The sequence below is a fragment of the Pan troglodytes genome, chromosome 2 (genome assembly GCF_028858775.2).
Source record: "Pan troglodytes isolate AG18354 chromosome 2, NHGRI_mPanTro3-v2.0_pri, whole genome shotgun sequence".
NCBI lineage: Eukaryota > Metazoa > Chordata > Mammalia > Primates > Hominidae > Pan > Pan troglodytes.
In genome coordinates this window covers 35,871,917-35,897,669 of record NC_086015.1, presented here as the reverse complement: position 1 = coordinate 35,897,669, position 25,753 = coordinate 35,871,917, and the positions used below count along the sequence as shown (strand labels likewise).

The following is a 25,753-nucleotide window of genomic DNA, read 5'->3' as shown; positions in this document are numbered from 1 at the left end:
GACTTCTCTGGAAGAGGAGGAAAGGGATTTGTTGATGGTAGTTTACGCCAGTGATTTTCACACTTCACCTGCAGCAGATTACCTGGAACCTTTTTAAAACAGAGTTTCTGATTCAGCAGGGCTTGGGTGGGGCCCCAGATTTTCCATTTCTAACAAGATCCCAGGCAATGTTGTTACTGCCGGCTTGGGGATCACACTTTGAATAGCCCTGGTTCTGACACATTTTTGCGTCTTCGTTTATCCACGCTGTTCATGAGAACCAGAAATACCTTTATTAGAATGACTTGAGAGATGAGAGGGAAGAAGAGTAAAATAGATAGTAGTCTTGGCCAGACCATCTGAAATATTAAAAATAATTCAAAGTGGACGATTTCTTAGAGGAATTGGAGCTTTGGAGGACTGCCACCCGGGCAGTCATGTGCTAATGAGATGGCTGCGACTTGCTCCCTGGCAGGGGCCATAAGTAGGGACCTCTACTGCCAGGCAAAGGAGCTTTCAGCTTCATTATCTCTGTTGGAACAGGGAGATTTGGAGAATGAAGTATGTAAATAGGTCCTGGAGAAGTGATATGGAGAAGTTACAAGGAAGGACTTGAGTGAGAATCAAGGAGTTTCAGTTTGCTGGAGTGGACCCAAGCCTGAGCTTTGGACACAGAAGAGTTGAACTTGGATTTTAAATTCCTTCAAGTCTCAGGATACGTATAACGTGGGGATAACATCTATTCTGTTGGGTTATTGTGAGAATAGTTTAGAGGTTTGTGAACTTTGCTGGTTTTTGGTGCTTCTAGGTTAAAATAAGTATCTAACAGATTCATTTTTTAAGTGGTTAGTTCCAAACAACCTCGTACATATTTATGTCTAAACAACTCAGTAGCTATTTGAAAAAATAATATCAATTGAAAGAAAAATATTTTAGTTTCTTAAATAACCACAATTACTTATTAATGGGATGTGTGTACCTGTGGGTACTGCACAGCTTCTCAAACCTTGGAATCATACTGGACATTGCTGTTCTCTTTTCCTGTTCTACGTTGATGTTTTTTTAAAATCATAGCACCTGCTGAAACTCTTTGCAAAAATATGATGGCATCAAAAGGAATGTAGTGCAATATAATATTAAAACTGTGAAAAGTCCCTGAGTCGGTAGTACAGATGGTATGTTGAGTCTCGCCATGTATCCCTCAAAAAATGTAAAATATGTTGCATTGCCTCTATCAGTTCACTGTATGACCCGGGTGCTTTGATGCATGGATGGAGAAACGTGGGATTTAGTAGGTTTTTTTTCTTTATTCATTCCTTGCACAAGTGCTAACTGAGTAGCAATGAACTATCAGGCACACTGCTGGGCGCTGTGGGGAGGAAAACACTTTCCACTTCCGCAGAGTGTAGTCTAGTGGGGAAACCAGTCATTGAATCAGATAATCACACAAATGTAGACTTCAAATGGGGCCAGTACCATGAGGGAGCATTTCAAAGTGTGCTGCAAGAAAGAATATTTGACCCGGTCAGGAGAACTTAACACGGCAAGAAGGGGTAGGAACCATATTCCAGGCAGGGGGAGTAGCATTCTGGGCAAGTGTTTTTCAAACTATCTATGGTGAAGGACCTGCTTCACTCCATCTGCCAATTGCACTGTTATTGGTTCATGACTAGTATGTAGCTTGTGTGGACCACGTGTGTTTGACAACTTCTGAACTGTTGAGACTTGTCCAACTGATCTACGCATTTGGATATTGAAACAAAGCCAAATGCAGGAAATGTTTCAAAAGGGTGTGGTGGACTGGTAACAGTTTGTAGACCATCAAAATTTGCAGACCACACTTTGAGTAACTGCTCCAGACAGCAAGAACAGCATGTGCAAAGGTCCTGTGGCAGGAGGCAACTTTGTGACTATGAAGGAAGAGAGAAAAGACTAGTGTCAGTGGAAGATGAAGTGAGAAGGTAGAAAAGTCAGCAGGGGCGGGCCTCAAGGCCACAGTAAGAATCTGAGGCTCAGGTGAAGACATTTCCATCCTGGTGGAGAAGGGGAAATTGTCTTGACTACTTCCTAGGTAATAGCTTGAGAAAATTAACAGGCCAGATATTTGGCTACAAATATTCATTGTGTGATTTAAGCAAATTGCAGTTCTTCTTTTACCATGGATGTAGAGTTCAGTGGCATTTCAGCATCCCAGAGCAGGGGGAGTCCTTGCCTTCGTGTGAATGGGCCTGCTACAGCGTGTCCAGATGGTTGCAGAAGCACCTCCAGTTCCCTGACAGATGCTGCCAGGTGCTCAGGCTCCTTATGGTACCCATGCCACTGGCAGGAAGTTGGAGACCAAGCTTGCTGCTGCTGTCTGGGTGTGAAACTACCTCTCCTGGAGGCCTTGTGAATTTCAACTGTTCCTGTGAATTCATGTGGAGCATGTTGCAAGAGGCTGTGTTGCAATGCTTCTGCCAGTCTCTGCCATTCTGAGGTTTAATGTGGTATCCATGGGTACTGGGTGAAGTGTGGGCATGGCACCAAATCCTGAGTGGTCCTGGCCCTTGCCCACAAGTGCCCCATTATGAGCGCCACTCTGATTTAAGAATCCAGTGCTCTCTCCCTACTCAGGCTAACTTCTACGGGCATCTGGGAGGGACTTTTGGTTTCCAGCTTCATGGATGTGGAGTCTTGATGTTGACTTCTGGATCACTTTGCTTTTTTCTGCTTTGCTGTGCAGAATAGGGTAGGAGAGAAAAATGATGTACTGTGGTTTCTCTGTGCAGGTACTTCGTACTGGATTTCGAGGCTGGCATCCTGCAGTATTTTGTGAATGAGCAAAGCAAACACCAGAAGCCTCGAGGAGTCCTGTCTTTATCTGGAGCCATAGTGTCCCTGAGCGATGAAGCTCCCCACATGCTGGTGGTGTACTCTGCTAATGGAGAGATGTTTAAACTGAGAGGTGCGTTCTTCTCCCAGTAACTTTTCAGACAGGCCTCTAGTTGCTATGGTGATGGCTCTCTTGTTTTTTGATTTTTTGTTTTTTTAAATTGCCTTTGACAGTTTGCTGTGTTTGGAGGACTCTGTGGTGACACACATTGCCTCTCTTATCCCTGGGGTGGGGAGATGGAGCTGACATTAGGAATTACTTGTCCTAATTAACTGAGGAATTAAGGACAAAGGAAAGGTGGGTGATTCCCAAAGCAGCGCGCCTTAGGACTTTGAAGATCTTAAGTGTTAGCTCAGTATATTCTCTTTGACCTAATAGTATGAATCTTCACTACAGTGCCCTGTGAGGGCTGTGCTATAAGGGCAAAAAAAGACCTTTAAGGGTCCTAGTGTTTTCCCCCCAAAGTTTCTCTAGAACCATTTCTTAGTAAAGTGCCCCTTTGAGTTTTTTTCAATCCACTGTTGTAGAGCCTGGTGAGAAGCCAACTGGAATGGAGTTAATGTCCCTTTGTATGCTTTCTTCCCTTCTCTTTGCTTCTTGAAAATGGATATCTTTGCTTTAATAAAGAAAAAAAAGAAAATGGATACCTGCCCAGCATCCCGGAAATGAGGATGACTTTCCAGGGAGTCCAGTATTCACCCTCAAGACACATCCATCACACAGAAATGTCAGACTTGTAATAAAATTGCAGTGTAATTTGATTGCTAGATCATTCTACCAGGATCTGTCATGGTTGCATTGCTGTGGTTCTTCTGCCACTTTTCTTCTAATAAAATAATAAAACGAAACAACAAATCTAAATGCCCACAAGTGCATGCACACACATACACACACACACGGACATGCAGAGTCTATATTATTTATCAAGTCCTGAGGAAAAGTAGTATGTATTAAGTATTGAGAGGTGGTTGAAAATTCTGCCTTTTTTAATGTAACATTTTCTTTTGACTAAGAGCTAAGTATGAAGAAACGGCTGCTTGCTATCTGTTCGTGACCATGATCAGTTGCCTCTGCAAAGTCAGACTGAGGGACTACATTCCTCACCTCTCAGCCCAATTTTCACCATTCTTCTGCCAAGCTTCACTACCCAAGAGATGGAATAAGCTAATGTTTATTATCTATATACAAGTCATATTTCAGAATCTATAAAACAATCCAAAAACCTCGGAAGTAAAAATGTCTATAGTTGATAAAAAATTTTCAGGAATGTGATAAGATTCATGTTCTCTTGAGATTCATGCAGCGTGCATTCCAGCTGGCTAGATTTATATGGTCCTTGGCTTCGCTTTGCCATTTATTGCTTAATAAATTGTCAGTGCAGAAACAATAGCAGACGAAAAACGTAATGGCACTTTCCACCCTGCCTGTGGTTTATAAAATGATAACAAACCCATACAAAAGAAATATCCAACTAATTTGACAATTGAGCCATCTTGTTTTGCCATTGAATCATTAATATCCTTTGGATTATTAAGCCCTAGGTTTTTTTTAGAGGGCAATTTTAATAGCAAATATAGAGGTTTTATGATCTGCATGGAATAATCACAATTGCTAAATTTAGCTAAAGCTTAACTATAAAAAAAAGTCAGGATAAATTTCTGCATGTTTATGGCTTGTCCTTAGCCCGTCCCACAAGGAACTGGCTGTTGGTGTCTCATTTCACATCTTACCTGCACATAGTAGGAGTTGGATCATGGTATCATGAGACGCACAGCTTTTGGGACTATTTTTGATGCAAAGCCTTTGGATAGTATTGCCACAAACTGGCAATTCTTCAAGTTTACTAAGGAAAAAGGCCCTAATTTCTGCAAAGTCCTTTGTCTTTGGAAGTTCATTACACCTGGTACACACTGTAAATCAGACTTGTGTAACAGGCCTTTTGACAGACAAATCATTTGGGATTTGTAGGGGCCATCTTCATGCCTTAAATAGGACTAAGCAAAGAATTTCCCATTTGGTAACTCTAGATTTCTTCTCCTGAAAGTTCAAGCTGAAGTCAGGTTTTATGGACAAATGACACTTAGGCCCAGTTTTGTAAACAGATATAATTTCCAGGGAATCGTTGTTTTTTTTTTTCATAGTCAACATTTACGCAGCTAGTATTATTATATTTATGCAGTTATTTATGTGATTAAATTGATGATTTAGATTTCATTAGAACCTGTTGTGTGCCCATGATATTTGAGAATAACTTTATATATATTATTTGAGAGATAGGTTATAGATGGAAGGACATAACTATACAACATGACTACTTGCACTTTAATATCTCTTTGGGGGAAATTTGAGGCTCTCTAAGGCAGCATTTGGTATCTTGCTCTTTGCAATCGTATGAATCTTTGAGAGCATACTAAAATGGTAATTCAACTGAATGCTTATTTTGTAAATGTTAATAACACCACAATACAGCCCTGGTAGATAGCAAAAGGCCCTGAAAAACTGCCCTTTGAGGCCGGGCGCAGTGGCTCAGCCTGTAATACCATCACTTTGGTAGACCAAGGCGGGTGGATCATGAGGTCAGGAGATTGAGACCATCCTGGCTACCACAGTGAAACCCCATCTCTACTAAAAAATACAAAAAAAATAGCCGGGCATGGTGGCGGGTGCCTGTAGTCCCAGCTACTGAGGAGGCTGAGGCAGAAGAATGGTATGAACCCAGGAGGCAGAGTGTGCAGTGAGCTGAGTTGGCGCCACTGCACCCCAGCCTGGGCGACAGAGCGAGACTCCGTCTCAAAAAAAAAAAAAAAAAAAGTGCCATTTGATACTCATATTAGCTACACAAGGTTAGAGGCATTTGAAAATAAGCATGTGGTTCCTTAAATAAGTATTATAGAAATGACTTTTTTCAGAGGAGGCTAAAAAATGGCAAAATTATTCTTATAACGGGTATTTCAGAATCCATTTTTCATATGGCTCAAGAGAGGATTTTCCGTGGGATTCAGTGCAGTCTCTGTTTTGGTGTAAGTACAGGCCGCTTGAGAACGTTGTGATCTGTGCTTGCTTCCCCACCTTCTTGCTACCTCTCACTCCCCAGGCTCCCCACCCCCTTAGGTGGGTGTAGAAATAAGCTGGATGTGTTTTGGAACAATCTCTGCAATCATTTCTTTCTCTGTTTTCTCTATTTTAGCTGCTGATGCAAAAGAGAAACAATTCTGGGTGACTCAGCTTCGAGCTTGTGCCAAATACCACATGGAAATGAATTCTAAGGTAAGTCACCATGAGAAAGGAAGGAGGCATTCGAATAACCAGCCTGGCTTTCAGCCCCATTATTTGTTTCTTCGGGGAAGGTGTTTTTCATGTTATTTTTTAAGTTGCCCACTGCAGTGGAATTCCTACTTGTCCTGCTGCACATAAATTTAAAGCCAGGAGAAATGTAGTCAGATTTTCTTGTAGGTAGAATACGCAGGCACGCAGACACTATGGGAACCGAATCTGGAAAGACACTTTTGCATTCTGTTGTCAATTTAGGCAGCTGTTAATTGGTCTATTGAGAAGTTCTAGTGGATGATTTCATTATGGAGATGGAGTTGTCAGATTTACAGTTCGTAAATCTAGTAGCCATCACCGATCCTTAAATAAAACCTAGACCCTGAATTGCTTATGTACTTTGCAAGGAGCTTCTGCATTCCTAGTGTATCAAAATGTTCTCGGGTAATTTGGCATCCAAGTATGATTTATTCTCTCCTGGGGACCTTGTGAGATCTTGTGTTAGGTGTGCAGGAGGTAGGAGGTGGGCATTTTCATGGATTATTGTGGAGGATTTACATTCATTAAAATACAGGAAACAATTTCAAAATGCATTTATCTAGGGCAATAAATATTTGTTAAAATTAATGTTCCAAGGGCTACTCCTTTCTATCATTAGTTCAAATATAGTTAGTGTATCCAACTGCTATCTTTTTCTGTATTCCATGCATCCTGTAGAAAGATCCATTCTTCAAACTTCTGATGATTCCATCTGCTAAAACCTGCCTGCTTTCTGGGTCAGGGCCATGTGAAATGTCTTACTTAGATACACCTGGCTGTTCTGCCTCCAAATACAAACTAAAATAATTTCTTCATAATGCTTTTTTTTTTTTTTTTTTTTTAAAAGACATCCCCTTTTCCTTAACTTGCTTAGGATAGTGGCACTTACCTGTAATGCCTCGCTTAACTTGCCCTAAGCCGAATCTTCAGGAACTGTAGGTACAGCCCTCATTCTAAAGCATTTTCCCCCAATTGGCCTTCTTTATTTTCCAAGAATTATAGTAGGAGTTCTCAACATTTAATTGGTACTTTATATATATCTAGGAAGTGCAGTTTGTTTTTGTCTTTTTATATGTGTCTTTACTTTTTATAAACCAGAACAGAAGAGGATAAGAGTAGAAGGACTTATCCCCACCTATTGCCCTATGTGCTCATTAGAGATAGTTGTTCTTAACTGTTCTTGAATATCTTTCTAGTAAATTTAGTATATCTTGGTATGTGTATGTGTATATAACTGTATCTACGTAAATACATGTTTTTATACAAATGGGGATCACATGCATACTGTTTTCTCCTTTTTTTTTTTTTTTTACTTAATATATTTTGGAGATCTTTTTGTATTAGGCACATGGATTTACTTGCACTCCTTTTTGGTTGGCCAGATGGTGTTTTTGGGAATGGATGTCAGTGCTTTATTTAAGTCTTCTACTAATGGAAATTTAGAGTTGTTTCCTTATTGTTGTTGTCACATATAATGCTGTAATGTGTGACGTCTTTGTGCATATATATTCTTATACCTCTAGGTGTCTATCTGTAGGATGAATTTATATCAGTGGAATTGCTAGATCTTAGAATATGTCTTTGAAATTTTCATAGATGTTGCTAAATTGTCTTTTACAACAGTTGCCCTTATTTGTACTCCCACCTGTTCTGTAAGGGTTTGTTTCCCCCTCTCATTAACGGGTGTTACTAACATTCAGGTTTTTTCATTCTCACAGATCAAAATTGGATACCTCATTATTTTTATTTTCATGTCTAAAATCGTGACTGGGGCCAAGTATGTCTTCAAATATTTATTGGCCATTCTTAAAAATAATGCAAACTGCCAATTTATATCCTTCACTTGTTTCTCTATTAAGCTCATTTTTTCCTCTTGATTTGCAGTAGCTCTTTGTGTACAAAGGATTTTTTTTGGCCTGTCATTTGTACTGTTGATATTTTCTCCTAGTAGACAATTTGTATTTTGAGTTTGAATAAAATTTTTGCTTTGTAGAATATTTAAGTTTTTGCAGTCAAGTTTATGAGTATTTTTATTTTTGGCTTTTGGTTTTGTATCATATTTAGAAAGGGCATCTCTGGTCCAAAATTATGAAAATATTCTTCACTGTTTTCAAGGAGTTTATAGGTTAATTATTATATTTAAATCACTGATTCATCTGGAATTTATTTTGGGAGTGGGAATTGAAGTAGGGGAACCAACTTTAAGTACATTAATATTTTGATGAATCATTGTAGAGAAGAAAAATTAAAGGCTTCCTAATGGTAGTTAAAAAAAAAAAAAAGGATTTGAAGATTCTTGGAAGCAGAGTTTGATTTCCTGATGTATTCTCTGGTTAGCTTCAGGAATACTGACTAATCTATTAATATTAGAATAAAAATAAATAATAATTTAGAAGTTTAGGCCTGGAGGATTTCTTATTTGAGAAATGGAGATGAAAGTGCTATTACCACTCATTTATATCCTAGCTAGCATGATCAACTAGGGAATAATAATTTTAAAACTGTGAACAGACCTTATTATTCAGTGACAGCATTACCAAATTCAAGGCTGCTTAAGCAGAAGTTAAATAGTGAAAACAAGGATGTGCTCAAAGTGAATATAAACTTGATATCTAGTTAACTATAGTATTGCTGCTTAATTTGCATCATGGTTATTAGGAATATATGCCAAGCCTCCTCTTCACCGTGTTTCTTCTTTATTCTCAGCAGATCAGATCCCTCTACAGTAGACTATAGAGAATACTTTCCCTACAGCTGCTTGGAATTTTGCCTTTTAAAAACTCTTATGTAAAATCGTGTTCAGGTGGGAAAAAAATAAAATTGTGTTCCCTGGAACAAATATTAGGTAAAATGGTGCTATAATTCAAACTCATTTTAGTAAGAACTGCAGGATAGCCAGATGCATAGAACTGTAGAGCTGAAAAAGGCTTTAAGGATGACCCAGCCAGTGGTTTCAATACCCGGACCTGCCTTAGTCACTACCTGATGAAGTTTTTCCCCAGTCCAGAGTGAAATGAGAAAAACAAGGAGGGAATTATTCCCAAAGACAACTTTATTTAAAATAAATGACTACTCTTCTTTTCAAAAATTATGTTGCTTTGCTTTTGGATGGTTAAAATATTCTTCCTTTTTATCGTAGAATATGGTAGAATATTGATTGCATTTTTTTTAAAATTGAGGTTTATTGGAGTATAATTTGCATACAATAAAATTTAACTCCTTTTAAGTGTAAAGTTCAATGAGTTTTGACAAATATATGGAGTCTAGTAACCACCACTGTACTCACAATTCCGCCCTGCCAGCAGGTTCCCTCATTACCCCCTTTATGATCAATCTCCTCACTGACCCCTCTGCAACTGGCAACTGCTGATTGGTTTCCTATTTATAGTTCTGCTTTTTCTAGAATGTTCTATAGGTAGAATTATATGGCCTTTCACAACAGACTTCTGTTACTTACAAAAAAGTTTTTGAGGCTGGATGTGGTGGCTCACACCTACAATCCCAGCACTTTGGGAGGCTGAGGCAGGCAGATTGCTCGAGTCTGGGAGTTCGAGACCAGCCTGGGCAACATGGCGAAACCCTGTCTCCAAAAAAATACCAAAAAAATTAGCTGGGCATGGTGGTGCACACCTGTAGTCTCAGCTTCTCAGGAGACTGAGGTGGGAGGATTGCTTGAGCCCAGGAGACAGAGGTTACATCAAACTGAGATTGCACCACTGTACTCCAGCCTGGGTGACAGAGTGAGATCATGTCTCAAAAAAAAAAAAAAAAAGCTTTTGAATTTCATCCATGCTGTTGTGTGTATCAGTAGTTGATTCTGTCTTTACATTTTAGTTATTTTAGTGGAATTATGGTACTTTTTGTTCTTAATATTCTTACTTGGAAAAATCGAAAGTGTGAATAACCCTAAGTCAATTCCCAGACTTAAAAAAAAACAACAACAAAAACAAAACACCTTTGAAATCCAGAGGTCTGGCTATCTCGCCCAGCCTCCATTGGTTTGTACACAAAGAAGCCCCAACCAGGAGGCTGTGGTGCTAAGACTGGAACCTGGGTCTCCTACTTTCTTGTCCTTGCTCTGACATCTAGCCTCACAGATGTCAGCTAGGGCCACCATGTGCTTCCCTCTGTGGGTGGTGGGGTCCCTTCTAGGAAAGTTTCCGATTCTGCATGGACAGAAACTGACAAACAGACAAAATCTCCCTTTTCTCCATGTCACATAGGTTCATCCTGTGGTTTCCGGTGTTACTTGAGGTGGAGTCACCGGGGTATGGGATTGGTCTGCCAGGAAGAATAGAACGCAGACTTCCCCTGAAAACACAAACAACAAAAGAAAACATTCAGCCTTTAGTGCATGATAAAAATTAAAGCAGCATTGATGGAGAAAGTGTTGAGAGAGAGTCATAAAGCCATTCTTATGAGAATCTACTTGTGTATGACTTTGAAGGTCTTAAATGCAAGAAATGCAAGAGTGAATTTCTTCCATGTGTGTGCGTGTGCATGTATGTGTGTGTGCGCGTGTGTGTTTTGAGACAGGGTCTCATTCTGTTGCTCAAGCTGGCATACAGTGGTGCAATCAGTGGTACAGCCTTGACCTCCCAGGCTCTCAATCCATCCTCCCACCTTAGCCTCCTGAGCAGCTGGGGCCACAGGCACACACCATCATCCCCGGCTAATTTTTTGTAGAAACAGGGTTTCTCCACATAGCCCAGGCTGTTCTCCAACTCATGGGCTCAAGCGATCCTCCTGCCTTGCCCTCCCAAAGTGCTGGGATTATAGGCATGAGCCACTGAGCCTGGCTTCTTGTAGTTTTTATCAAGTGGGTGGTCTTAGGAAACTTCTAGGATAGGAAAAGTGGTGTTAGACTGTGTCCGGCATTGGTGGGTTCTTGGTCTCACTGACTTCAAGAATGAAGCCGCGGACCCTTGCGGTGAGTGTTACAGCTTTTAAGGTGGCCTGTCTGGAGTTTTTTCCTTCTGATGTTTGGATGTGTTCGGAGTTTCTTCCTTCTGGTGGGTTCATAGTCTCGCTGGCTCAGGAGGGAAGCTGCAGTCCTTCGTAGTGAGTGTTACAGGTCTTACGGCGGCGCATCTGGACTTGTTCGTTCCTCCCGGTGGGCTCGTGGTCTTGCTGGCTTCAGGAGTGAAGCTGCAGATCTTAGCGGTGAGTGTTACAGCTCATAAAAGCAGTGTGGACCCAAAGAGTGAGCAGTAGCAAGATTTATTGCAAAGAGCGAAAGAACAAACCTTCTACAGTGCAGAAGGGGACCGGAACGGGTTGCCACTGCTGGTTTGGGCAGCCTGCTTTTATTCTCTTATCTGGCCCCACCCATGTCCTGCTGATTGGTAGAGCTGAGTGGTCTGTTTTGACAGGGCGCTGATTGGTGCGTTTACAATCCCTGAGCTAGACACAAAGGTTCTCCACCTCCCCATCAGATTAGTTAGATACAGAGTATAGACACACAGGTTCTCCAAGGCCTCACCAGAGCAGCTAGATACAGTGTCGATTGGTGTACTCACAAACCCTGAGCTAGACATAAAGGTTCTCCAAGGCCCCACCAGAGCAGCTAGATACAGAGTGTCGATTGGTGCACTCACAAACCCTGAGGTAGACACAGGGTGCTGATTGGTGTGTTTACAAACCTTGAGCTAGATACAGAGTGCTGATTGGTGTATTTACAATCCCTGAGCTAGACATAAAGGTTCTCCAAGGCCCCACCAGACTCAGGAGCCCAGCTGGCTTCACCCAGTGGATCCCGCACGGGGGCTGCAGGTGGAGCTGCCTGCCAGTCCTGTGCCATGCACTCGCACTCCTCAGCCCTTGGGCGGTCGATAGGACTGGGTGCTATGGAGCAGGGGGCGGCGCTCGTCGGGGAGGCTCGGGCTGCACAGGAGCCCATGGAGGGGGTGGGAGGCTCAGGCATGGCGGGCTGCAGGTCCGGAGCCCTGCCCCGCGGGAAAGCTAAGGCCCAGTGAGAAATCGAGCACAGCGCCAGTGGGCGGGGACTGCTGGGGGACCCAGTACACCCTCCGCAGCCGCTGGCCCAGGTGCTAAACCCCTCACTGCCCGGGACCAGGAGGCCCGCCGGCTGCTCGGAGTGCGGGGCCGCCAAGCCCACGCCCACCTGGAACTCCAGCTGGCCCGTAAGCGCAGTGCGCAGCCCCGGTTCTCCCTTGCGCCTATCCCTCCACACCTCCCTGCAAGCTGGGGGAGCCGGCTCTGGCCTTGGCCAGCCCAGAAAGGGGCTCCCATGGTGCAGCGGTGGGCTGAAGGGCTCCTCAAGTGCCACCAAAGTGGGAGCCCAGGCAGAGGAGGTGCCGAGAGCAGGCGAGGGCTCTGAGGACTGCCAGCACGCTGTCACCTCTCAATAGGAATTCAGTAAGCACTGAGGATGAATCAGGAACTGGCCTGTTGGCAGAAGTAATGATAATTAATACTTTATACTAGTGTGAGCTTCATCCATGATTGTGTTACTCTTCACAGAAGTCCTGTGAGGTAGTTGGTATTATTTCCATTTTTATAAATTAGAAAATGGAGGCCAACTGAACCTAAATGACAGGCTGAAAGTTACACAACTGTTAAGTGACTAAGCTGGAACAAAAGCCCAAATTGCGTAGCATGCTCCCTCTTCTTTCCATCTCCCATCCTAGTTTATTGGCATAATTTGAATAGAAAGGTTCACCCCCATCCCCTTGAGCCCCATATTTTCATATATTGCAGAGGAAACAGCTCTGGAATAGGATGTCTGCAATCTTTATGTAATCAAAGGAATCCTTCCTCAATCTTCTAAATTGATTCTGTTTCTACAGTTTTTTAAGTGATATTGCTTAAAATTACATCAGCCTTTTGCACTCATTTTTTGGGGATGTAAGCTTATTATACAAGGTGAGCATTTTGGCGGGGTGGGGGGTTCCCGTAAACTTTGAATGAAAAGTGTCTTCTGATTAATTGGATATATCCATCTTTCAATTCATGACATTCTGGTTTAGAAATGATATTGTGGGGTTCAGAGTGAGAAGACCTGTTTAAATCCCTGCTCTGCCAATGATGTATTGAGCATACCTGCTTAGACCATTTTTTTGTACTTTCTGAACCTCTGTCTCCTCATCTTTGAAATGATGATATCTGTCTCATAAGGTTGTCATATAGCTCAAGCAAGAGAGTGAAGTGAAAGCCATTTGCTGAAGTGAAGCACTCCTCGGAGTTGGGGGCTTAGTAGCAGGTGCTGATTTTCAGTAAGGCTGCTGCTTGGAAGTTCAGACTCCTGACCACCCTTGGTGCTTTGACAAATCCCTCAAGGAAAACAACTTTGCTTTTTAATCCATTCGTGGCTATGTGTCTGTTTATCAGTCTGTTTTTAGATAGGCCTTATTATTTTCAAGTGACCACATCAAAGAATGTAGGGTCATTCAAAATCAACAAAAGTCAATATTTGGGAGTGGGTTCGGGAGTTGGAGAAATTTCTGAATAGTGCTGTTTTCAAGTTACTTTTGACCTTTGTGAAAAGTAGCGTAAAAAGAACAAAAGTCAAGTGATTAGGGAACATTTAAAAGACATTCATACAAGAAAATTTTAGTTTCATTGGCTTTAATTCTGACTGAGAAAATTTTTAAAGGTCAAACTTGATGGAAACTTACAATATTTTCAATAGTTTTTGGATTTTTTTTTTCCTGGACATGGAAAGTGGATTCGTTTGTGGAGATGACTTGTACACGAAGTGTAATAATAGCTTATGAGTCTGCTGTGATGCTAGTTGGGCTTTAGTATCTTCTCCCTTGACGTTTCATCCCTAAAGGATAAATGTGTGACAGACAGTGATGCTTATCACTTCCTCAAGTAGCGCTTGGCAGCCACCTAGACAATGGCGGGGGAGGTGGAATGTGGTGCTTCAAAACCCGATGGAGCTCGGGGATTGCCTTTTTGGTTCAGGTGGCTGTTTTCTGACTGGCATTCCCCATCCTCACTGCAAATGTATTCCTAGTGCCAATTCATCTCTAACAGCTTGCAAAGGCCTTTTTTTCTGTAACGGAAGTAGCATTATTTTTCAAGATTATGAATATTACCTATATGCCATATAAAACATTCAGAAGATAGAAAAGTATTTCAAAAGGTCACCCCAGACCCCACCCCCAGACATAATCTGATGCTACCATTTGGGTATGCATCCCTCCAGGCACTTTTTAATGTGGAAAAATGCAGAGAGACACATGACTCCATTTGGAGGTCCGTCCTGCCTGTCTTTTTTTTTTTCTTGTACGTTCATATGCACGGAACTTGTACACGTTTTGTTTTCATGGGCAGTTTACATCTCTGTGAGGAGGGACTAGGAAGACCAGGCTTTGGCCATAGACCTAGTCTATGTTTGGGCTGTTTTATTTTTAAAGTGACTGTGAGAGTGTTCAATTGGGGACCTGTTTCTTAGAACATTTCTGGGATCTCTCTTGTGTTTTATCTTCCTTCCAGTCAGCTACTTGCCCTTCTGTCTGGGTCATTTCTGACCCCTTGTTCTGTCTGTCTGTTTCCCTCCCTCCTTCCCTCCCTCCCTCTCTCCCTCCCTTCCTCCCTTCCTTTCTCTTTCTTCTTGTCTTACTCTGTGCCCAGGCTGGAGTGCAGTGCCCTGATCTTGGCTCACTGCAACCTCCGCCTCCCAGGTTCAAGCAATTCTCTTGCCTCAGCCTCCTGAGTAGCTGGGATTACAGGTGCACACCACCATGCCTGGCTAATGTTTTGTATTTTTAGTAGAGACAGGGTTTCACCATGTTGGCCAGGCTAGTCTCAAACTTCCGACCTCAAGTGATCCACCCTCCTCGGGCTCCCAAAGTGCTGGGATTACAGGCGAGAGCCACCGTGTCCCGCCTGTGTCCTGTTCTTGATTAGCTCCAAGTGGGAAGTTGAGAAAATAAAGGGAAGTGTTTCCTGGTATTTTATACATCTAACAGTATGGAAAGCACAGCAACTTTTTTTTTCCCATCTATGGATAAAAAAGCAAGAAAATGTAGATATATGTAGATGTATTTGAAATAGTTTATGATACTCATTGCATTAGAAATCCTTTCTCTGGGCTTCTAGGACCCCAGGCCTGACTCTCTCCTGGCACTTACTAATGACCTGGTTTCCCGTCTCCTCCACTTGACCCTGTGCTCACTGAGAGCAAACAGTGGTGGCTACACTGAGGATGGCAGTAGGTCCCTGTGAATCTTCATCTGTGTAAAGAGTTTGAAGACACTGTGGTTAGATTGGCATATGGTTAGGGCTTATTGTCCTTGCTAGGTAATTCTAAATTAAAATACAAATTTTAGGATAAAGTCTTATGCAAATTTGGTCATGGAGGAATATGATTGGCTAATACAGGACTTTAAATTCATTATAAGTCATAAGGGGTCTTGAATGAACAGCAAAAGCTACTGAGTTTTGAGGAGTGTATATATTAATATTCATGCTGGAAGCTGCCCAAATTACAGGTCTTTTGGATTTTTTCTTTTTGCCCATCCTCTTAGAATGATAATTGCACATTAATTCCCTTGTGGCCTTGTGGTAGTAAGAGCCCTGTCGTACCCCCGTCCACTGGGGTCTGGACAGCCCCAAGAGTAGGTGAGGCAGCTCTTCCTCACCCCTTCTAGCTGTGAGGGACCTGCCTGTGTTTACAAAACTTCCAATGATAGCTGACACCAGTGATATACCCTAACTCTCCTCCCCCGCCTTTGTCATGGCATCTATACTCCCCAAGCATGTAGGGGCTTTAGTCAGGGCATGTTAGAGCATTGGACAGTGAGAAAGGAGGCCGTAGAGAAATGGGCTGGCTTGGCACCCTGGCTGACACTGGTTGGTTCCACATCCACTCTGACTAAGGAGAGCATGCTCTGTGCGTGTCTTCTGTTCCTGAAGGCTGTGTGTCCTGAAGTCGCTGTTCCCACTTGTGTGGTTGAGTGCGCAGGAGTGTGTGGATAGGTTGAAAGACCAAATGATAGACCTCGCCCCTGCTTGCCAGGTGCAGACACCACCCCTGTTTGGGGACATTGAGAAACTTTACTTGGGGAGGCCTAGGGGATGTGTGGACTCCTTCCAGGGAATTAAAGGGTTTGTTTGTTGGGGTGGGAAGGAGGAGACAGGAGTGGGGAATTCTATCCATAGCAAAATGTGAAGGGTGAGGTGATTTGAAGCTGTTTAATTGTTCCTCCTGCCAATCTAGGTTTCTGATGGTGAAAGACTACAACTTTCTTGACTTTTTCCCGCCCTGGGGTGTGAGCCAGAGGGCTTTGGAGAGGTGCTTTGATATTTTGGTTAGGATGCAACACAACGGGAAGCAAGATTAACCCAGTGACATCTGTAGACTCTGAAACCATGTGGTCACAAGGGATTTCAGAAGTCATCCAGCCCAACATCCTGGTCTATCCAACTACTTGGAAAGAAAAATGCACACCAAAGTGTTTACGCTTATACTAAATAAAGATTGATTCTACTCAAAACAACATCCAATTTTATTCTTTTAGAGAGGGTACTGCTGGTAACTCATTGGCTGAATTCTCAGAATTTTGGTGGCAATCTGACAAATGACACTGAATACCTCTTTTATATGATTAAGCAATTTTAGGGTCTCTCAGAACAATTTGAAATAATTCAGAAGTAACAGAATGATTAAAATGTTGTGTCTTAGTCTGTTTGGGCTTCTGTAACAAGCTACCACAGACTGGATACTTTTAAACAACATGAGCTCTTCTTTCATGACCTAATCACCTCCCAAAGGCTCACCTCCTAATGCTATCACCTTGGGGGTTAGGATTTCAACAAATGAATTTTAGGGAAGACACAAGCCTTCAGACCATAGCAGATCGAAAGGGATTCCAAACTCCCTTTGTTGCATTTGTCTAAGAAACAGTAGATGAAAAGGGATAAGAAAATACAGGTTCTAAAACTATGCTGTGCAATATGGAGACCTCTAGCCACATGAGACTACTTAAATTTAATTGAAATAAGATTTAAAAATCAGTTCTTCAGTGGCACACATTTCAAGTGCTCAGTAGCCACATCTGGCTGATGGCTGCGTATTGGACAGCACAGATATAGAGCATTTCCATTATCACAGAAAGTTCTGTTGGATAGAGCTGGTAAAGCTTCCACTATTACTTAATGGTTTCTAAGAAAGGAATTTACCAATATCTAGTTTTGTCTCTTGCACAATGAACAGTTCTTTTAATCTACAGAGGTTTAATGGGGCTCCCTCACCCCTTCTGTCCCTCCCTCCCTTCCTTTCTTCTCCCTTTCTATTGGGAGTCCTGGTCTTCTTTAGGACCTCAGCATTAAATGCTTGATCAGTTTCACTTGTCCACTTGCCTCACCTGTGCAACAGGAACATAGGCCTTACTGATCTGAAGGCAGGAGCTAATGTTCTCTGTGGTCCGGGTCAGCTACTTGTTCACGCCACTGGAGCCATTTATGGAGCAGACATCTCAGACGCGGCTTTAGTGAAGGACAAAAGAGCAAAGGAGACTGCTAGTTATGCCTGTCCCTAGCTCGAACAATCGTTAGTGGCACCAAACTTCCTAAGGCAAGTCCAAAACTTTATCTTGGCATTAAATGCCCACTCATTTCGGGTCCAGTTTCTTCCCCTCTATCTCTACCCATCATTCAGTCAGTGTTCTAGACAAACAGCTCCCCAAGCACCCTGCACACCTCCATGCTTCCTTGCCTTTGTCACTGCTGTTTCCTTTGCTAGGAATGCCTTTCCCTCCCCCTCCCTCTTGTGGTTTTTAAAGCTCATATACTTTATATGGTTAAGTATATGGTCGGGTGCGGTGGCTCACTCCTGTAATCCTAGCACTTTGGGAGGCTGAGGCAGGTGGATCGTGTGAGGTCAGGAATTCGAGACCAGCCTGGGCAACGTGGCGAAACCCTGTCTACCAAAAATACAAAAATGTGCCGGGTGTGGTGGCGTGTGCCTGTCATACCAGCTACTTAGGAGGCTGATGCAGGAGAATTGCTTGAACCCAGGAGGCGGAGGTTGCAGTGAGCCAGATTGCACCACTGCATTCCAACTCCAGCCTGGGCAACAGAGTGAGACTCCATCTCAAAAAACAAGAAACAGAAAGAGAAAGCCCCTTATACTTCTGTGATGCCTTCCTGACCTCCCCAGGCAGCATGGTCTTCTCTCTGTGCTCCCATATATACCAGTACTCACTGACATTATAGCCCATCTTATTGTGCCCTCATGGCCCACCGTGTGTCCTCGGAGGCCTGGGACTGTGGGGAAATCATACTGCATCCTCTGCATCTGGCACTGTCATGACACATGGGGGTGGACATAAACCAGTTAGTGCATGTTCAATACTCAGCAAATATCAACGCTGCTTCTTCCTTCTTCTTCTCCTTTACCTGTTAGTAATAGTATTAGTATCAGTATTAGTAACAGTAGTAGTATTAGTAGTAGTGGTGTTGGATTTGGGTCCCTCAAGAAACTAGATCCAAGATACCACATTTTATTTTTCTAAATATTATTGTTTTGTATTTGATCAAGTATAACAATTTTTTTTATATAGAGAGAACTATTAACCAGTAGCTGAAAATCAGTCATGAGTAACAAGCAAAATGTTTCTGAATTTTTAGTTTTTTAAAGAGAGAGGAAACTAATAGTCATAAGGAACACATTTTTGGGAAAAGGAAATAATAGTAAATGGCATCTTTGAACACATTGCTTTGTGGCAGGTACTATGCTAAGTACTTTTCTTGGATTATCTTGTGTATTTCTCACAACAACCCTGTAAGGCAGGCACTGCTATGACCACATTTTCTAGGTGAGGACACTGAGGCACAGAGTAGATTTGTGATAAGCCCAAGGTGGCATAGCTAACAAGTGGCTCTTACCTTTTCTTAAAATTTAAGATATAATTCACATACCATAAAGTTTATTTTTTTAAAGTATGTAATTCAGTGGTTTTTAGTATGTTTTCAAAATTGTACAACCACTACCACTATCTCATTCCAGAATATTTTATCATTCCTAAAAAAATCCCCTGTTTCCCTGTTTCCATGAGCTGTCAGTCACTCCCCATTTCTATCCACCCTCTCTTCCCAGCCCCTGGCAACCACTAACCACTGTCTCTATGGATTTGCCTATTTTGGATATTTCATTTAAATGGATTGTATGCAATATTGTGGCTCTTTGTGGCTGGCTTTTTTCACTTAGCATAGTGTTTTCAAGGTTCATCCATGTTGTAGCATAAATCAGTACTTCATTCCTTTTTTATGACTAATATTCCATTGTATGGACATGGCATAATTTTTAATCCCTTCATCGCTTGATGCATATTTGGGTTGCTTTTGCTTTTTGGCTATTATGAATAATGCTGCTGTGAACATTTGTATGCCAGTTTTTGTGTGAGTTTGTTTCAAATTCTTTTGGGTGTATATTTAAAAGTGGAATGACTGGGCCATATGGTGATTCTATGTTTAACTTTTTAAGGAACAACCAGACTGGTTTCCAAAGCAGCTGCACCATTTTACATCCCTATCAGCAATGTGTAGGGTTCCAATTTTTCCATATCCTTGCCAACATTTGTTAGTATAGCAGCCATACTAGTGGGTGTGAAGTGATACCTCCTTGTAATTTTGATTTGCATTTCCCTAATGAATGATGTTAAGTATCTTTTTATATGCTTATTGGCCATTCATATATACTCGTTGGAGAAATACGTATAAAAATCCTTTGTCTTTTTTTATTCATTTATATTTTATTGAGTCATATGAGTTATTTATATAGTCTTGATAGTTAGACCTTTATCAGATACATAATTTGCAAGTATTAGCTCCCATTCTTTTTTTTTTTTATTTTCTAAAAACAAAGCATTACATTTTACTGTTGCATTTGTTCATGATAGTTAAAGTTCTAGGGTAGAACGCAGACATCTTTTATTTCAACACTGTCTTAATGCAGGATATGTTTATTTTGGTAATTTATTATTGTTAGAATTAAACCAGGCTTCGGTCTTTCCAAGTTTGATTTGAGCTTATACTTTGCATGTCTATGTGTGGTCCTTTGGTCTCAGGCTGGGGCAGATTAAAGATAGCCACAGATTCTTTGAAGCTTTCCTGTCAGCATTCCCATCAAAAGGCAGGTGCTATTTTTTTCTTTAAAAAAATTAAAAAAAAATTTTTTGTGGGTACATAGTGTATGTATTTATGAGGTACGTGAGATATTTTGATAGAGGCATGCAATGCATGAAGGGGCTATTTCTGAGCCTGGCATGTGGCAGCTTTGACCAAAAGTCAAAGTACCGCTGACAGTTCCAGGCATGGGCTGTAAGAAAACTGGCCCCTTCCACTTGGCTCAGAGCCCTGAGCCACTCTGTAAATATTTACTACCCTACTGGAGAGACCCCATTGCGAGGCTGTAAGAATACATGAAGGGACACAGCAAAATCCAGGCTTCCAGCTGCCCCTCTCAAGGCACCAGGATGTGCACGAGGCTTTTGTGACCCCTCCAGACAAGTCTAGCTACTGGCCAACTACCACTGAGTGACCCAAGGTGATGCCACCCAGAATAGAAAGAATCACCCCAGGAAGACCAACCTGAGTTCCTGACACATGTTGAGATAAAATAAAATAGTAGTCACTTTTAACCTCTTGTTTTGGGGTAGTTAGGCAGTAATAGATAACCAGTGCAAACTTGCCAAGGGAATGGTTAGTGTCACCAAAGAGGCCAATAATATTAATAGTATTAATCAATTTTTGAACAATCATAGAAGCTAAAATTTAAATTCTGAGTTTCTAGTTCTATATACAATCAGTCATCTGTATCTGTGGGTTCTGCCTATGTGGATTCAACCAACTCTGGATCAAAAATATTCTAAAAAAAATTGCATCTGTTTTGAACATGGATCGACTTTTAATCTTGTCATTCTTTTCTTTTCTTTTTTTTTTTTTTTGAGACGGAGTCTCGCTCTGTCGCCCAGGCTGGAGTGCAGTGGCGCGATCTCGGCTCACTGCAAGCTCCGCCTCCCGGGTTCACGCCATTCTCCTGCCTCAGCCTCCCGAGTAGCTGGGACTACAGGCGCCCGCTACCACGCCCGGCTAATTTTTTGTATTTTTAGTAGAGACGGGGTTTCACCGTGTTAGCCAGGATGGCCTCGATCTCCTGACCTCGTGATCCGCCCGCCTCGGCCTCCCAAAGTGCTGGGATTACAGGCGTGAGCCACCGCGCCCGGCCTCTTGTCATTATTTTCTAAACAATACAAATAACTGTTTACATAGCATTTACATTGCATTAGACATTATAAGTAATTTAGAGGTGATTTACAGGGGAATATATATGCATAGGTTATATGCAAATAAAATGCCATTTGATATCAGGGACTTGGGCATCTGTGAATTTTGGTGTCTTAGAAGGGTCATGGAACTAATCCCCCATGGACACCAAGGGGATGACTGTATATGCCTTCAAAATTTCCTAATGACCCCCAAACTGACCCAATGAAAATCAAAAATAAACACATTGATTAAAAACATGACTTATTCTAAATCTGTGATTTCTAAACTAATAATTTTTATCCATAGTATAGGTTAGAGCAATGTATGTCTAATAACCTGTAGACTTAAGAACTAAGGTATTTTTGCCCATGTGTGGTTCACAACTGTAATCCCAGCACTTTGGGAGGCTGAGGTGGGCGGATCACTTGAGGTCAGGATTTTAAGACCAGCCTGGCCAACATGATGAAACCCTGTGTCTACTAAAAATACAAAAAAAACCCCCCAAAAAAGCCCCCCAAAAACCCACTAAAATTAGCCAGGCATGGTGGTGGGCACCTGTAGCTACTCAGGAGGCTGAGGCAGGAGAATTGCTTGAACCCAGGAGACGGAGGCTGCAGTGAGCCGATATTGTGCCACTGCACTCCTGCCTGGGTGACAGAGTGAAACTCCATCTAAAAACAACAACAACAACAAAAAACAGAAAGAGAACTAAGGTATTTTTAACAGTGTTTTGAGTAGAAGAAACTAAAAAGAACATACATGAACTTTTTTAATGTGGTAGGTTAGGTCATCAGATAAGATGTGGTGGCAACGGTGGAGAATGTGGCTCATAACCCTAGCCTCCTTGGTCGTTCAGTCCCCTTTTATCACTTCCTTGTCTCTTTATTGCCTTGGGGCTTTCTGCCTGGAGCCCCTCATTCTTCTCCCATAGTAAATCCTTCTAATGCAGTTTCATGACTTGGTTAAGGTCACTCACTCAGTGACATGTTCCTTTGGACCATCCAATAACAAAATGCTTAATTCTTTCCTTTTTTACATCTCCATAGACCTGGGGGCAAGTAAAATACAACTCTGGATGTGCTTCTTCATGTAGAGAGTTGGCCCATCATAGGTCTGGTGACTGGTGACTGTGCTTCGTGCAGTGAATGATGCAGAGGTTGCCAAGGTGCAGGCTTCTTCAAAATCTTACGCTTTCATTTTCAAATACAAGGCCTTTTAGGGCACAGGGAAAGAAAAGGCTTTTCATTGACTCAGACTTCATGTAAGGGGGCAGGAAGGGCTGGTTCCAATGTGCGCAGGAGGGAGAGGATTACCAGGTATATGTGAGCAATGTCCACCACACCATTCTTAAGATACTCTCCATGGCCAAATGGAACTGTTATTGGAGTAAGTCCTACATGGCAATCTCCAAGTCCATTGGAAAATTTCACTCACTCTTAGGCCTCAAGGGCCAGTCTGATTACATGTGGAAGTGCCACCTACTTTGCTGGGCTCTTGGCCTTCCTAAGCAGAAATGTGATTATACTACAAGGTAAGGGTGCTGTAATGAATTGTGTATTCCTCAAGGATTCTGGAACCAAAGCCCTTTCCAATGTCTCAGCACAAGCAGTTGCTGCACAGAAAAATAAACTTAAGGAGCCTGGGGGAGGTTCATTTTGGGATGAGGATGACGTTAGTGATGTTCCCTTGATGGAAGTCCAAGATTGAGGGACCAGCATCTGGTGAGGACCTTCTTGCTGTGGCATCCCATGGCAGAAAGTGAAAGGGCAAAAGAAAACCATTTCACCAAGATGGAGATTGGGTCCATCATGAACTTGTTGATCATCTCCAGGATTTCATGAGGCAGCACGGCACTGATGAGAACAACCTGCATGGCTGGAGGCCATGTACACATTGTAAATCTGCCCTTTGAAACTTATGTTTACCAGTTTATTATAAAGGATGTTGCAAAGGATACAGATGAAGAGATATGTAGGGTAAGGTATAAGGGAAGGGGCGTGGAGCTTCTAGGCCCTCCCTGGGCGGTCACCCTCCTAGAGCCTCCTGTATTCAGCTATCCGGAAGCTCCAGCTCCCATTTCATGGTTTGTCTCTTTACTTTTCCCATTTTTTTTGACATAGACAAAATTTTTTTAGAACAAATGGAGGATCTGGTGTGATAGACAATGTAGGGAATTAGGTAAAAAACAAACAAACAAACAAACAAAACCTGGTTTCTGGCTGTGCCTGGGCCACTCACAGGCTACTACCTAGCTTTGTAATCTCAAGTAACTCAGTAAACGAGTAATGTCTCTTAGCCTCAGTTTTCACTTCTGTAAATTGGGCAAAATAATGGCATCAACCCTACAGGGCAGTTGTTAGGATTAAGTAATATTAAGCATGTCACAATATTCTTTTTATAACACAGATTCACCCAATTCTGCTACAACATTTCTGTTGACGGATAACTTGGTTGTTAAGCCAAGTTCTACCTGAAGATGATCATGAAGGAGTGGCTAAGAAGCATCTCTAAAACCTGATTGTTATGACTTTCCCCCTAAAAGTTTTAATAGACTGCCCAAATGTTTATATTCCCCACGCATCAGAAAGCTCCAGTATAATCCAGACTCAGCCAGGCTGGCCTTGTTCACATTGTGCATCTGGTTTTGAGTGGCTCCCATCTCACTTTCTGTGATGCTGCAGGATTAAAGGCAAGTGCTGTAGGCTCTCTAGGGGCAGTACCCGGTTCAGAACTAGCCCTATAGTGCCACTTGGGGCAAGTTATTCCTTGAAATGGGGACAGTAATTTTTGATGTGAGGATTGAATTGTATGCTGTGGTGAGGATTAATGAGATCATGTCTGTTGTGCTCTTAGTACAGAGCCAGACACTGAATGAGTTTCCGTGAAGGGGTACTGTGCTTTCAGGACCCAGCTAAGTTGGGCCCTGCGAAACAAGCAGTACCTGACTGCCCAAGACTGGAAAGGCACAGCTTGTGAAATGAAATGGGGTATTTCTGATAAAAAACTGAGCTTCTGCAATAAAAGAGAAATTTAATTTATTAAAGTTGATGAAAAGGTTAAAAAGCATAGGGGGCTGGGCACAGTGGCTCACACCTGTAATCCCAGCACTTTGGAAGGCTGACATGGGAGGATTGCTTGAGCCCAGGAGTTTGAGATCAGCCTGGGCAACATAGGGAAACCCTGTCTTACAGAAATATAAAAAAATTAGCCTGGTGTGGTGGCGTGCTCCTGTAGTTCCAGCTAGATACTCGGGAGGCTGAGATGGCAGGATTGCTTAAGCCCAGGGAGGTCAAGGCTGCAGTGAGCCATGATTACGCCCCTGCACTCCAGTCTGGGCAATAGAACAAGACCTTGTCTCAAAAAAAAAAACACAGGCGGTGGGGAAGATATACCATGATAGGAACAACCAACCAGTCAAACAAAAACGGGAGAGACACACACATACTTACTTTTTCTGTATCTCTCTCTCTCTTTCTCTCTCTCTCCCCCCCTTTCCCTCTCCCTCCTTCTTTCCCTCCCTCTTTCCCTCTCCCTCTCCCTTTCTCTCTCTCTCCCTTTCTGTCTCTCTCTCTCCCCCTCCTCCTTTTCTCCCTCTCTCTCCCCCTGTCTCTCTCTCCCCCCTCTCTCTCCCCCCTCCCCTTTACTCCCTCTCTCTCTCCTCTCCCTCTTCCCCTAACCCCTTCCTCCCTCTCCCCCTCCCCCCTCCCCCACCTCCTCGTCTCTCCTCCCCTCTCCCCCACCTCCTTGTCTCTCCCCCCACCCCCTGCCAATCTTTGGAAGGACACACGAGAGGCTAGTAGTAGTGGTTGCCAGGGGTGCTGTTAGGGGAACAAGAGATTTATGGTTGAAAGTATATAGGGATTTAGGTGTACCTTTTGATATTATTCAAAATTTTCATCTTTTGCATTGGTCAGTTGTATATTAAAAATGTAGTTACTCAAGTGGTTAAAATTTGAATTATTAAAAATGTATTTTAAAACCTGGAGCCGAGGCTCTTTTGCTGAGTGCTGTGTTCTCGTGGGTCACTATTGAGTTGGTCGTTTTATCTTCAGGGAGATGCTCTCCATCAGGCAGTCACTGATGAACCTGCTTCTCATTATATTCTTCACTTGAAAGTCTTAACATCTAATGTCCTTGAAGATGTTCAGTAATTCCAAATTCCTGCCAGTTCAGATTAGGCTCCTCTTCTTGCTACTCTGAATTGCTTTCACTTGAAATAATTTGAAGTGTTTAAAGTTTAATGCTCTTTGCGGGGAGGTGCTACATCTCTCCCCTTTATTTGAATTAAATAGTGATTAATAGTCTCTGTTGAGTGGCCTCTTCCTTGACAAAACCCTCCGGTGCTGGGGTGGTTGG

The 25,753-nt window shown here is 42.4% G+C and overlaps 1 protein-coding gene across 4 annotated transcripts in view; it reads left to right on the top strand.

The window, feature by feature from the left end:
- Nucleotides 1-25,753, top strand: part of OSBPL10 (oxysterol binding protein like 10) — a 321,873-nt gene that overhangs the window by 98,416 nt on the left and 197,704 nt on the right. For all 4 annotated transcript variants that reach the window (XM_001167116.6, XM_003950045.5, XM_009445074.5 and 1 more), the window contains exons 2-3: nucleotides 2,748-2,923; nucleotides 6,039-6,118. In XM_001167116.6, the coding sequence (XP_001167116.2) occupies nucleotides 2,748-2,923; nucleotides 6,039-6,118 (256 nt within the window). The remainder of the gene's footprint in view (nucleotides 1-2,747; nucleotides 2,924-6,038; nucleotides 6,119-25,753) is intronic.